At 37.9% G+C, this 13,660-nt stretch overlaps 1 protein-coding gene across 4 annotated transcripts in view; it reads right to left on the reverse strand.

The window, feature by feature from the left end:
- Positions 1-725: 725 nt before the first annotated feature.
- SLC1A3 (solute carrier family 1 member 3) overlaps positions 726-13,660 on the reverse strand; it is a 57,836-nt gene continuing 44,901 nt past the window's right edge. For 2 of the 4 annotated variants that reach the window (XM_065661608.1, XM_065661605.1), the window contains 5 exons: positions 7,056-7,351; positions 5,382-5,615; positions 3,940-4,134; positions 2,397-2,531; positions 726-1,161 (listed from right to left, as the gene is read on the reverse strand). In XM_065661608.1, coding sequence (XP_065517680.1) covers positions 957-1,161; positions 2,397-2,531; positions 3,940-4,134; positions 5,382-5,615; positions 7,056-7,351 — 1,065 coding nt within the window. In that variant the 3' untranslated portion in view covers positions 726-956. The remainder of the gene's footprint in view (positions 1,162-2,396; positions 2,532-3,939; positions 4,135-5,381; positions 5,616-7,055; positions 7,352-13,660) is intronic. The other 2 variants (XM_065661609.1, XM_065661607.1) reach the window with 2 other exon arrangements.

Genomic DNA, 13,660 nt, shown 5'->3' on the forward strand with positions numbered 1-13,660 from the left:
TAGATAATGGCATTATTTTTTATTTTTTTTTTTCCCCAACAGGAGATGTTCTGTCTCTCTGTTCGGAGAAAACAGACTTTTTCTGTCCCAGAATCAATACAGCCCATGGCCTTTCTCCTGCAAACACACACACAGATTGTTCACCTGGGTTGTGATGTTGAAATTAAGGGGGCAAATCAAGGTTGGAAGTACATATATACATATGTAAATGCTTGCAAGTCAGTAGGAGCTGACAAGGGTATTTTTTTGCCAAGATCAGCTGAGGCTAATGCAAAAATCTCTGTCTAAATTAAATAATTTTATCAGAAATACTTCAATGCAGATGATGTTGGGCATTATTTAAAATTTATATATCTTTTTATCCTTTTAATTATTGTCCTTCTTTTTATTGTCCTGCTAGTATTTGAACAACTAAAGAAAAAAAAACACCACCAAACAACAACCCCACAGATAAAAAGGGAAAAATACTGTTAATTTACTTAGCTGGATGCAGCAACCAAGTTAGATGTATTGATTGTGTGTTTACAAATGTTAGGAATTTTACAACTGGTATTTAAAAAAATAAAACCATTTTCAGGCTCTGTTAAGTGTTTTTACTTTCCAGTTCACTAAAAAAAAAAAAAAAAAAAAGTGCAGAGGACTGAGCAACATATTCACTGATTTTTTTTTTTTTTTTTTTTGTTTAAATGGCAATCTCTCTCTTTTTTTTTTTTTTTATCCCCAGTTAGCACATGTCTAGCAGGATCGGTGTTGTTGCCTGTTAACTCTTTTTAAGTGGGAAGCCAACATACACCATGATCACTGCTAATTTGGAACATATTTTCACTAATTCTTTCTAGTGCGAGCATTAAGGGAGAAATCGAGGAATAAGTGAACTTGGTGAATTCAAGATAAAAATGGCTGGAAAAAGTATGTGTTTTCCACGTTTGTAGTGTTGGACTCATGCTTTCTCTACCTTACATCTTGGTTTCACTGTCTAATGGTTTCTCACTCTCATTTTCTTGTGAGATCAGTTGGTATGGTTTCTTCATTTCATTCTCCTCTATCACAGAATTACCCATTTCAGCATCCCTGTTCTTCAGCTCATGTCGTGATAAGTGTTCAACAATTCCTGCTCCAATGGAATCTCCCAAGACATTGGTAGTGGTACGGAGGCGATCCCTAAGGAGAAACAGAAAGTTACCTTCGATTTCACCATTTGTTCACTGAAGCATGCAGACTAACTCTTAAAATGGCCTTTATATAGCTACTGATTCAGCTATTTTATGTATATTTATTTGACCTTTAATGCCATGATTTCTTCTATGGAAATTAGCAAATATAATAGCATTTGGAGTCATAAAATGTGTTACTACTCTTGGCAACTTCACAGCAAGAAAAAGTTGTGTGATGAGGGTGACAAAAGGAACATATGGAAGATGCTTCTTGGAGGCATATCTGTACTCTGGGTTTATATCCTCTGAACATTTAAGCCAATAAGTAACTTTTTATGGTCATTTTTCTCCTGACCATAAACTATGGTCAGTAATTTAGGGTGGAACTATGATGAAATTATTAAAATTAAACTACAACAATTTAGCCCTCTAAAAGGGCCTTGTCCAGAAGATGTAGAAAGCAGCTTGACAAGGAGTGACTGGCAGTGTTACTCTGTGTCTACTTACATAAGGCTGTGGGCAAGTGGTTAGCTAATCATTTGAAGACAATAAGTTCTGATAACAACACGGGCAATTTCTTGCAGGAATCACTTGAGAAGACCAAAGGGTAAAAGCCTTTAGAAATGCTAACTCGTAAGTGCAGGGTGAAAGAGAGGTTGGAGGAAACCTTCTGCTTTTGATTAAGTCCCCGGACTTAAGGTGTTTCCCCATATACTTACTAGTGTCAGCTAGTCTTCTACAGAGGAATGGAAAAACTGGGGGGCAATATATTGTGGTAGCTGGATAAGAGTTACACAACTGTTTTTCATTACCATGGGGCAGACATATGAACCTTCCCTAGATTACTAGATTAGTCAGCAGAGATGCAATGAACTGGATTGGATCTGAACCAGCTCTGAGCCTGATTGATGGAAGGGTTTTCATCACCATCCTACAGAAAATAGAGGACTAAAGCAATTTTTTGCTAAGTTAATTACAGTGTGTCTGGAACACCTTTCTTAGTATCTTAAAGATCCAGGTTTCTAAGTAACCCGTTTCATTAAGTAACACCCTCCACCACCTGTTCCAAGAAAATCCCTTAATTGCAAGAAATTGTGATTTATTTTTTTTTAAACACTTCTTTCCAACTGCCTTCCACAGCAAAAAGAAGTACACCATTGACTGCAGTATTGCCAGGATGTCCCTGGCAATTGCGCTTCTAAATATTGTTCAAACCCTTAGTGACTCCATAAAAATACTTACAAGAACCAGTCCACTGCAATAATAAGAGTGATATCATCTGTAGGCAAACCTACTGATGTAAGTACAATGACCATGGTGACCAGTCCAGCTTGGGGAATGCCTGCAGCCCCAATACTGGCAGCTGTAGCTGTGATGCTGTGCAAAGAGACGGCAAGAGCAATTAATCAAGTTCCATAATAAAGTCCCCTTATCATCTGGCAAACATTAAAAACAGATATGAAACAAGAAGGCATTTACTCAGTAGTAAATAAGAAGATGAGTCCAGTCCCTTATCTGAGCATACGCTGCAGGGGACTGTGGATCTTTATCCAAAAATGTTTACACTAAACCTTTATCCAGAACCCTTGAAACGTGTTTTTTTTTTAAGGTGTTAAATCCCCTGCTGGATGCTAAGGGCCAGACAAAAACATTATAGCTACCTGCCCCTACCCACTGAGTAAACTCACACCACAAGCTCAAGCATGTTAAAAAACAAGCTGAGGAGGTAATTTTGTCCTGGCAGATCTAATGCAAGAACTTTTATTCTCTGTCCATCTCACTGTACATAGACTTCATGCCAGGTGAAGTATATGTCCTCCAGCAGTTGGCGTTCTGCCATCAGAAAACAGAAACCTGCCAGAACCCCTGAATCATGCAGTCTAGTAACTTGACATAAATATGATTGCTCAGACCTAGTTTAGGAAGAATTTGTTTTGTCAGGTTATTTGGCAGGAGCAGCTCTAGTACTAATGAATGTGGACGATTGCCTCAGAGCATGAAAGCAGAGTTTTGTCTTCTGTTGATGAATTTGGAATTATGCTGGTGGTTTTTATGGAGGCAAGTACTTCTTAGAAATCTTCTACCTTCCCAGTTCTCCATATATGAACTTTCAGTGTTCCCGAGTGACAAATATGTGTCTCCATGTCCTATGGTGCCCCTCTTTTGCCTTGCCAACATTTCTTTCTTCTGCACATGTACCCATCACCCTTTTCTCTCTAACTATTTGAGTAATATAAGGAAATTAATGCAGATCATTTATCATCAGGTGCTACTTAGTGGGTTGTTTACGGTTCTATTTCAAACGTAAAGGCTTGTGCGCTTGAAAATGTACCTATCTTCTCCACCTGTATCAGCTGATGTAACAAAAGGTGTTACTGCTCCTTACACAGCTTGTTCTACTTGTATCCTGTACTTTCAGGACTAGGAAAATAGTATTCCTAGCATTAGTACTCTGCTGCCTTATGCTATTGCTTTGTACAGGTGTTATAAACTACATGATATTGATTGTAAGTCTATAGCTCCCAACAGCTGCATGAGTTCTTAAGAAATAAAATTTATAAGTAATTGAAAACTGTACTGTTTGCCTCTACTAAGTGCCAAGTTACAGTTTTTTGAAGGTATACTAAGGGAGAGTATGTGCAGAAGATGTAAATTATTACAGCTATTCAGCTACTGTAGCAGTTCTTAGTTTTAGCTGTAGATGCTTTCGTTTAATCCCACATACAACAGCAAGGTGTCATTACAGAACACTTTAATAAGATATAGGTAATAGTGGTTTCTGTACCTGATTGTGATAATCTGCCCAAAGTTCAGATCAAAGTTGTTAACCTGTGCAATGAAAATTGCAGCCAAAGCCTCATATAAAGCAGTTCCATCCATATTAATTGTAGCACCAACTGGGAGTACAAATCTTGTAACTCGTTTGTCCACTCCGTTTATTTCTTCTAGACACTTGAATGTAACAGGTAGTGTGGCAGAACTAAAACAAAAGGAAAGAAATTAATATACAATACAGATTCTACAAGAAGGGAATGAAAAGACTGCCACACATTGTGATGACAAGAGAGATTGTTCTGATTGTTCTTAGCTTTACGTGATCTGGCAGAATATTTTTCTAAAAATGCAGAACACTTCCAATGATGGAGATTCTCCTGATGCTCTTGGAATTTTTTTCCAGTGGCTAATTACTGTTACTCTCTGTGCCACACCTAGTCTGAATGTGTCTAATTTCAGCAATTTGTCATAAGATTCTACTGCTGGGCAGAAGAGTCCTGCTTCTCATTTTCTGTGTCATGGAGTTATTATTGAATCGTCCCTAAGCATTGTTTTCCCTAAGTTATACAAACTGAGCTATTGAAGCCTTCGGTAAACAGCATGTTTTCTTTTATTTATTTGCTAGTTCCCCTGGAAAGGGCATTTGATGGACAGTTGCATTACTTCATCACTTGTGGGTTAACACCAGTAGGCAGCAAAGCACCACATAGCCACTTACTTACATGCCCTTATACCTTGAATGAAAGGGACAAAGAGGAAAGGAACACTAAAAATAAGCAGATGCAGGGGCTGAGATTTGTGGGAGAAAAATAAAACATTTCATAAGTGAATGATAAATGGAAGAAAAGACAAAAAAAAAAAACCCAAAATAGAACAAGTCATGCAAAGGCAATCACTTACAGCCTCCCACAGACAGACCAATGCCCAGTCAGTTCCCTAGTAAAACATGGCTAGCCTACCTAAAACCACCTCTTTTGCCTTTTGATTGCTGAGCATACTGTATATAGCATGGAATCTTCCTGGTTGTGTGCCCTCTCAATCTATTGCACACCCCTCAATCTACTCACTGAAGGGTCGAATGAGAAATAGAGAAGGCCTCAATGCTGTGTAAACACTGTTCAGCAGTAGCTAGAAAATCAATATGTGATCAATGTTGTTTTGGTCACATGCCATTACAAACTACCTGGAAATCTTAAAACATCAAGACTAAAGCACAAGGATTCCAGCCATACAGTCGGCATCACCAAACAGACTAATTTAATCTCTGTTTAGTGATTTTTATAGAAAATCGAGTTCAAGTCAGTATAATGAAAACAATCATCTCTATTGGAGAGCAGCAGAACAGAAATAAAGTGCCCAAGTGAAACCTTGAATAACCAATTACAATGAACAATTGTTTCTTAAATGAGCAATATTATAAAAAACATATAGCCTTAAAATACTGTATTATACCTGGAAGATGTTCCCAAAGCTGTGACTAATGCCTGGATTAAGCCTCCAATAAATACCCAAGGGTTCTTACGAGTGATCAGGAAGTAGAGAAGAGGTAGGACAATGACAGCATGAATTAGTAAACCGATGATAACTGTTACGGTATACATGGCAAGCTGACCACCGATCACACCCATATCTTCCATCTCAACAATTTTTCCAGCAATCAAGAAGAGGATTCCAAGTGGAGCATACCTTCAAATAAGAAACAAAATCAGTATTGTACTAAAAGTAGAAATTCACTCCCCCATAAAGACTTTTTGTCTTTATATCCAAACATGATCATAGGATTTCACAGTTAGGATGTCTGTAATCATTCAGAAGCATTTCAAGAGTTTAACTTCTCACAGTTCAGCCTGGATTAAACCACAGTGGTGAATGCTTCTGACAGGCTCCACTGGATTCAGGATCTGATAAGGATTTCAAGATGCATAGCATGCCTATCAGACATGTAGGGAGATTGGGTCCCTTTGGAATTCAAGTGTAATTTAAAAGCTAGTTTTGGTAATTCTGTTATAATTTTGTCTGTATGAATGAAGGCTCAATAGACATACTTGTAGACTAGGCCATGCACCTAGTTCTGTCCTCTCACCAGTGCTGCTTCCCATGTTGTTGGGAAAACATCTGATAATTTCAAGCTGCTTCTGGCCACACCCCATTTTATACAGTGGGGCACTTGATAAACGCATTAGCATGAAACCATCTGTATGACAGATTATAGCTGCATTGCGGGACAGCAACCAATGTGGTATGATCTATTTTCTCCTACGGGTAAGCATAACTATAGATGAAAAAAGAGATAGTGCTGAGCATAAAACCCTAATGTAATTCTGCTGCAGCTGGACATTTGGTACAGCTTTATATCTATAAATGTCCACTTGTCTGTTCATACTAAGTTACCACAGAACAAAATTCACCTAGCATATCTCCATTGCATTTTTAAGCCATCAAATCCATGTAAAAAATTCTCAGAAGTAACAATGCTCTTTAATTAACCTTCTGCTTGACAAATAATGCTTCTTCGTCCCTGAAAAGACTTCATACCTAATAAGGGAAAAGGTATTGAGTTTATTTACCTATTGAACACAATAAAGGAAGTAGGAAAATTATGTGTATGTTTAAGCAGTGCAACTACAATGCAAGGACATACGTATATGCTATCCAACTGCAGGAACCAGTTATGTTGGAAACTAATGATAACAAGGTCTTGCTGTGTAGAAATAAGATTATGGGAGAGATTTGTCGGTTTCCTTTGGTAAAGTCAGATTAGGATAATAGGAAACTTTGATAGCATACTGTCGTGATTGCTATCTCTATGAAGACATAGAACAGCTCAGTATAAGTTTAGCAAGTTCTGCCACAGACCCTGATTTTTCTTATGTCTAAAGCTAAACACAATGAAAGAGTAGACTGTTGACATTGTACTGAACAAAATGTCAATGCTTTGTTGTGTGTCAACAAAATTGTTGACATACAGAATTACAGTTCTTGGGCACATGTATGAAAAAAAGCTTGAGGTAGTTAAGATCTTATTGTCTGATTTCCTGCCAAACAGACTGTTGCTATCCAGTACCTGACTGTGATGAAAAAGTGTTGTTAATAACTTAAAATGAAATTTATCAAAGAGGCACTTACCACATGATTAGAGCTACCAATCTCATGATTGCCTCGTTAAGGCTATCAAAGAAGTCTTTTAGTGCTTGACCTTGCTCCCTCATGCTTCCAATCACCAGGCCAAAGCTTATTGAGAAAACCACCAAGCCAAGGGCATTTACTCCATTTACAGAACCTGGAACAGGAACTATTTCCTCTTTCAGCTGGGTGAGGGTTTCCATTGCTTCTGACACATTGCTTATTATGGAAGCCACTGTGGAAGTGTCATTGGATGGAATACCTACTTTAAACATTCTCTTTTCATAGTTAGTTTTGAACTGTTAAAACAAAAATAATAGAAAGATAAGAATTCTGTGAGTCATATCAAACAAAGGAAAAAATCACACATTAAATTATTACTTACTACTGTAGGACATTTCAGCTATTTGTGTAATATTTATTAGTAAAATGTACTGCAAAGAAAACCTGACTTTCCTGAAAGCAAAAAAAAAAAATCCATGTTAACCTCAAGTGCTGTATCTTCACCTTCAGTTTCCATAGCTCATTTTCTCATGACTATGTCAAAATTGAAGATGCAGATTTGTTGTGCTCATGAGTTTTGTGACAGAAGTATTGCTTCTTAGTTTGGATTTTTATAAATTGGTATTTTTCCCAACAACGTATTTACATCTGTTAAATAAAGGAGACTTTTTTGGCTAGTGAAAATACTTTATATGCTCTGGAGTTTTCTTATTTTTTCCTCTTTTCTGAATTATAAAAAATGAGATTGAAAGTAACTCAAATATAATATACGTCTACTTTCCTTTGCTATGGCAAAGCCATTAGTTTTCTGTGATTTGCAGCAACAAATCTTAACTAGGAGTGGGTTCTACCTTAAATAGTTCTATTATGGAATGGGTAAATCAACTTCAAAATCTCAATATGCTCCTAAACATCTACTCTGAAAAACAGTCCTTCACCACCTAATGCTTTTCTAAAGAGAAATGTTCATTCTCAGTATTTCTGTCTCGTCTCAAAAAGCCCTGCAGTCTGTCCTGATTAAATTCTACTGAACCCAAGGAATACTAAGTATCGTTAGTAAAATGTTTCTAATGTATCTCAGGATACTAAATGCCCTATTAAAGCCAGGGGATGCTGGTGTCAAGGTAATTCAGCAACTTTGGATTTTTATTCCCTTGGGCCTGCCAAAAAAAGACAAACATTAAGTCCAGGAGCTGTGGTATTATTAGCAATATCTAGAGACTCTTGCACACTGCAGTAATATTTGAGTGACATGGAGTACTTATGACCAAGATGAGAAACCTGAATATCAGCATCTATCAACCCTGATGCAATATTCTGTTATTTTTCACACCTGAATAGTTTTATGCACTTCTTCCACATATTTGGCATATCCAAAAGCTTTTAGTCTTTCAAACTTTCAACTAAAACTTGTTTACAGGAGGTTTATGGAAAGTTTCTGATTAAGATGTAGCAGAACAAATATCTATGGAGGTTGGATATTCTTGAGTTTTAAATTAAATTTGCTAAAACGCTTCAAGATTTGGGCTGTGCTTAGAGGAGACTGCCGAGCTGCTCGATCAGTTGGCTGACACAGAAAGGCCCAGCTCCACTCCCTTACCCACTCATATCCAATCTGGGATGATTTCCCCTCTGTGTCACCTTTTTGTCAGTGGTTCTTTCTGTGAGGCAACAGAGTTATTACAGTAGAAATGGAAATTTTCTAGAAGTTCTTACTAAAGGGTTTTTAATTCAGTCCTGACAGCAATGTTAAGATACTGCCTAACACTGTACATTCAACACTTCCAATTCTTCTAATTTTCATTACTGTTTTTCAGCAGAAAAAAAAAAACATCAGGTAAAAATTCCTTAAGGTGAAAATCTGATGGTTGGAATTATGCTGGACTTGGGGCATACAGGTAAGACTAACATAAAAAAGCAAGCTGTCTAATAAGGACTGGAATTAAAGCCTAATTTCCTACCAAATTTCCCATTTATTTCCTAATTTCCCTAGCAGATCATAACTGACATCCTGATTCTCCTCCATTACCCTCAGGTCCTTCTTTCATTCCTGCCTATTTCAATAGGTCAAATGAAACACGTGATAGGCTGTTAGTGTTAGATGTGTGCTGCCTGGCTGGTTATCTGCTGCCTGTTGGAACAGGCCATGAGCTAAGTCAGAGGTGTTCTTCTTTCAGTCGGCAGCAAAGCCTTGATTTGGCTGAGAATTGCCCCCCTCATATCAAATTAGGCTGGAATTAGCCTTTGTCTCAGAAGTTAACAGAGTACTAGAGAACAATTTGGACAGCTACAGAGGAGAAAGCACAATCACTGAAGTTCCTTACCTTTAAAAACCCCAGTTAGAAATCATTTTAGGTTGTAATAAGCATGTATCTTCTTTTTATGCTGATTCTGAAATTCTGGCCCATCACAAAGATGCCTTTAATTCTTTATTTGTTAGGTCTCCTTATGATTTAGATTTTAGGACCTCACTTAGCAAAGTCCATTTCAGCTAGCAGATGGACACACACATATGCAGATCTTATCTGCTGACTCACCCTGCTGGTCAGACTTAAGTATTCAGACACTTTGAAATGGAGAGCCACCCTGCAGGATGACCCTAGATAGTCTGGAAGAGTGGGGTAACAAGAATCTTATAAAGTTCAGCAAGCACACGTGTAAGGTGTTACACCTGAGTAAACACAGTCCAAGAGTGAAGCACAGGCTGGGGAGCAGCTCTGTGGGGGTCCTGGTGAGCAGCAAGCTCGGTAAGAGTGAACAGTGTGATGCTGCAGCAGCAAAGAAAGCCAAAAGGATGCTGGGTTACATCAACAAAGGCATCATCAACAGAGAGAAGTCATCATCCCACTCTACCCACCATTTGTGAGGCCACACCTGGATTACTGTACTCAGTTTTAGTCCCAAATGCACAAAACAGATGCAGACAGGCTAGAAAGGGTCCAAAGAATGGCCACAAAGATGATCAAAGGACTGGGCAGCCTGTGGTGTGAGGAAAGGCTGAGAGAGCTGGGCTTGTTCAGCACTGGGAAAAGAAAGCTCAGGGAGACCTTACCACCATGATCCAGTATTTAAAGGATGCCTAAAAAGAAGATGGAGACTCCCTTTTTTCAAGGAGTCACATGGAAAAGCAGAGGGGTAATGGGTACAAGTCAATCCTGGGGAGATTCTAATCGGACACAAGTGGAAAATTTTTCATGATGAGAACAATCAGCCATTGGAATAACCTTCCTGGGGAAGTGGTGGACTCCCCAGCATGAGGCACTTTTAAGATTTAGCTGACAGGGTGCTGAGACATCTAGTCTAGACCATGCTTTTGCCTGGTGTTCTATTATTGCCAAATGAGGTTAAGGATAACTCTCTGGATGTGTCTGTCTTCTTATGCCCAAAGTAGTCGATCAAATGCCATGAGAAGTTTCCTGGTGAAGCAAAAGAATTTAAGTAAAGCCAAATAACGAAAATGCAAAGGAGATATCTACTAAGGAAAAAGTGTAGGTTAAGCTTTATTCCTGTTAGTGTTTTTTCAGATGACACTAAAGACTACATACAAGATTGCTTGATCACCACAAAGGTAACGGTGAAAGCCAACATTTTATAGGAAGTGACAATGAAAGACCACCTTTAAGATGATAGAAAATTACAAAGATTTTGAAATAGATGAGGTAATAGCAGAGTTGACTATTAGTGCTCTGCAGAGAAACTGGCAATAAGAGATCATTTTATGAGCTTTTATGAGATTCCTTCTTTCGGTCAGATCTCTGTCTTGGTGGGTATCAGAGTTCTCAGCTGTTTGTGTAGCTCTTTAAAATGAATTGTAATCAAGTTAGCCCATTATGAAATAGACAACATAATTACTTTATTGCATAAGAGAATGAATTATCTGTTTACACTTTATTATTATTTTGTTTTCATTAGTGGTATGAAAAACCCACAGTCATTTGACTTCCATGTATTTTATGACCTTTTAAGAAGCCACATTATAACATGGCAGTAGCGCATTCCAGTGGTTAACTTGCAGACAAGGTAATTGCATGGATAATTCCTCTGAAAACTCATAATTTACTGACAGTACTGTGAGATGGTGTAATTAGCACTGTGTGCTAAGTCTATACGATGGTGCAGTTTTTAATGAATGATGATTTTAAAAGCAACAAGTTTACATAAATTCAAGCCTAAAAAATGAAAATAAATTAAAATAAGTCATTGATATCCCATCTTCCTAAGTGGTTTGGTTTTTTTGGTTTTTTTTTTATTTCCTTTCCGTAAGGATGTGTTAAACTGCCTGCACAAGAGCTGATGACATGGGAGAAAATTTGTCTTAACTAGCCAAAATTATCATGAGGAATAGATGGCATATATTAATTAGTATTCATGTTTAGGTATGTGATTAACACTTCTAATCCCCTGTATGAGTTCAGGAAAGAATACTTAATCAAAAATGTCTCAGAAGAAATGCAGTTATCAGATGGAACTTTACAGTTCTTTAAGCTTCAGCTGACATCAATTTCCACTTATTCACAACAGAATGACCCTCCCCGAATTGTTAGACTGATCTTGTTTCTCTTGATGTCCCAAGTTTACTTATGTTTCTTTTGTATTTTGATATATCTCCAGAGCACAGTACAAAGAATAAGCAGTTAAAAAGCACTAGCTGCTTAACAAGCAGGCTGGTTATGACTGCTTAGCCCCAGGCTCGATACCGTTTTTGAAATTAGTGAAGAAAGAGAAATTAAGAGATAATGGCCAGAGCTGAAAGATAAATCCAAAGATTTACTTAGATATCCCTAAGCAGGGGATGGATATAGTGGTATAGATAAAATTTTTAGCAAAATAATCCATTTTTAGTTAAGTGTGGACTATTTATCTGCATTTGGTCTTTTCAGATTGTCCTGCTACTGCTAAAACATTTTTATCAGTATGATCAGTGCATGGCAAAGGTAGCAACATATGTCATACAGAAATAACAGCGTCAGAGGGTATGTTGTTTGGATTAATGATCTGCTTTTTCCAATGATCCCTCTCACTGATTTAATTGGATGAGGTCCTGATGGAGACAGTGTGCCAACAGGACTCTGGTCTTTCACAGGGACAGAGGGATTAACTAGTGAAGAACAGAGTGAAGCTAAATCCCAACATTTTCCAGATTATTCTCTTAACTTGATCTGGTAGACAAGGGTGGCTCTTTGTACTTTCCTGGGACACAGAGCTGAATATACCAGCTAAACCTGAAATGGTTCTGCCAGTTCTTAGCTGAAAGGTTTGAATGAAGGATTCCCTCAGGCTTTTTTGTAGGCTTCTCTTTCTCACCTACTGGGACTCCTCCTGGCTTCTGGTATCCGTAATGGGGTGTCCTTTTAGGAGGATAGAGGCCATTTTGTTGCACCACACTTCCTGTTGCTGGGGAAGAAACTGGAAAGAAGAAGGAAGAGGAGAAGAAGCAAGAGGGGCAGCTTTACCTCACAGACTCATTGGGAAAGAAAAACAGAAAAGTGAATCCAAAGGACCAGAAGATTGAATGAGGAACAGTAGAAAACTTAGGAAGATCCTTTTGAAATAAGCACTAAGGTCTCAGCCTCCTTCTTCTTCTTCTTCTCCCAGCAGCAATCCTACAAAAGCTTTCTCAGCTCCATCTAGAAGCCCTCCCCAGGTTGGTTACCCTCTTCACACAACTCTAGTTTTGCAGGAGAGCAATTCCACATACAGAAAATCAACCTTTCTTCTCTAAAATTAGCTATGTAAAGGCAAGTACGATTTTCTGTGCATTGGTGTTACTTTGAGGCTAAAAACTTTTGAAATCATGGCTGGTTCTCTGTGTTAATGGAGGTGCTTTGGGAAGTGCTTGCTATTGAAGGGGAAATTAACAGGGACAAACGTTGCTGTGAGAACTAACACAGTAACTAGAGGACTTGTTTGCTGGTCATAGTTAGAAAGAAAAACCTTCCAGCGGGTTCCAAAGCAGATCTCTGTCAGGAAAGAAACCTGCCTAAGGATGCTGTAAAACAGAATGTGAGCACCTAATATATCAAAAGCTGTGTTTTGAATGCAGACTGCATATGTCAGTGATGGTTTCCACTTGAGCAAAACTCTGGATCAGTATTACACCTTTAAGTGTGTATGTGGTGTTTGGGCCAGCAAACACAAATATTGTTACAGAACCAAATTATTGCCAGATGGATCATCCTTCTTCATAAATCTTCTGAGAAATATATGAAAAACCTGATGTAAACTTTTGAAAAGAAAGTTGAGTCAGATGTACAGAGTCACCTGGATACTTATCAATCTTACACATACTTGTTTCTCCTGCAAAACACTTATAATTTAATAAATCTGCTACAACAAAATAATTATACCTAAAAATCTAGGGTTTGGTACCTGATTGAAAATGCAATAGTATGAGTATGACAGATTAAAAATCCTGCTTCAATAAGCAGATCTGCTGATGAAATTCAGAAAAAACATTCATTAAACATTTCCAGGTTTGTGAACCATTTTTTGGAAATCCCTTTAAGCTGTAAAGCACATTGGAAATGCAATATACTTCACGTAAGCAGAACTTACAGAACATCTTTAATTAAGAACATAGATTTAGGATAACTAGTCACTGAGTC

The sequence above is a fragment of the Lathamus discolor genome, chromosome Z (assembly GCF_037157495.1).
Source record: "Lathamus discolor isolate bLatDis1 chromosome Z, bLatDis1.hap1, whole genome shotgun sequence".
Classification (NCBI taxonomy): Eukaryota; Metazoa; Chordata; class Aves; order Psittaciformes; family Psittacidae; genus Lathamus; species Lathamus discolor.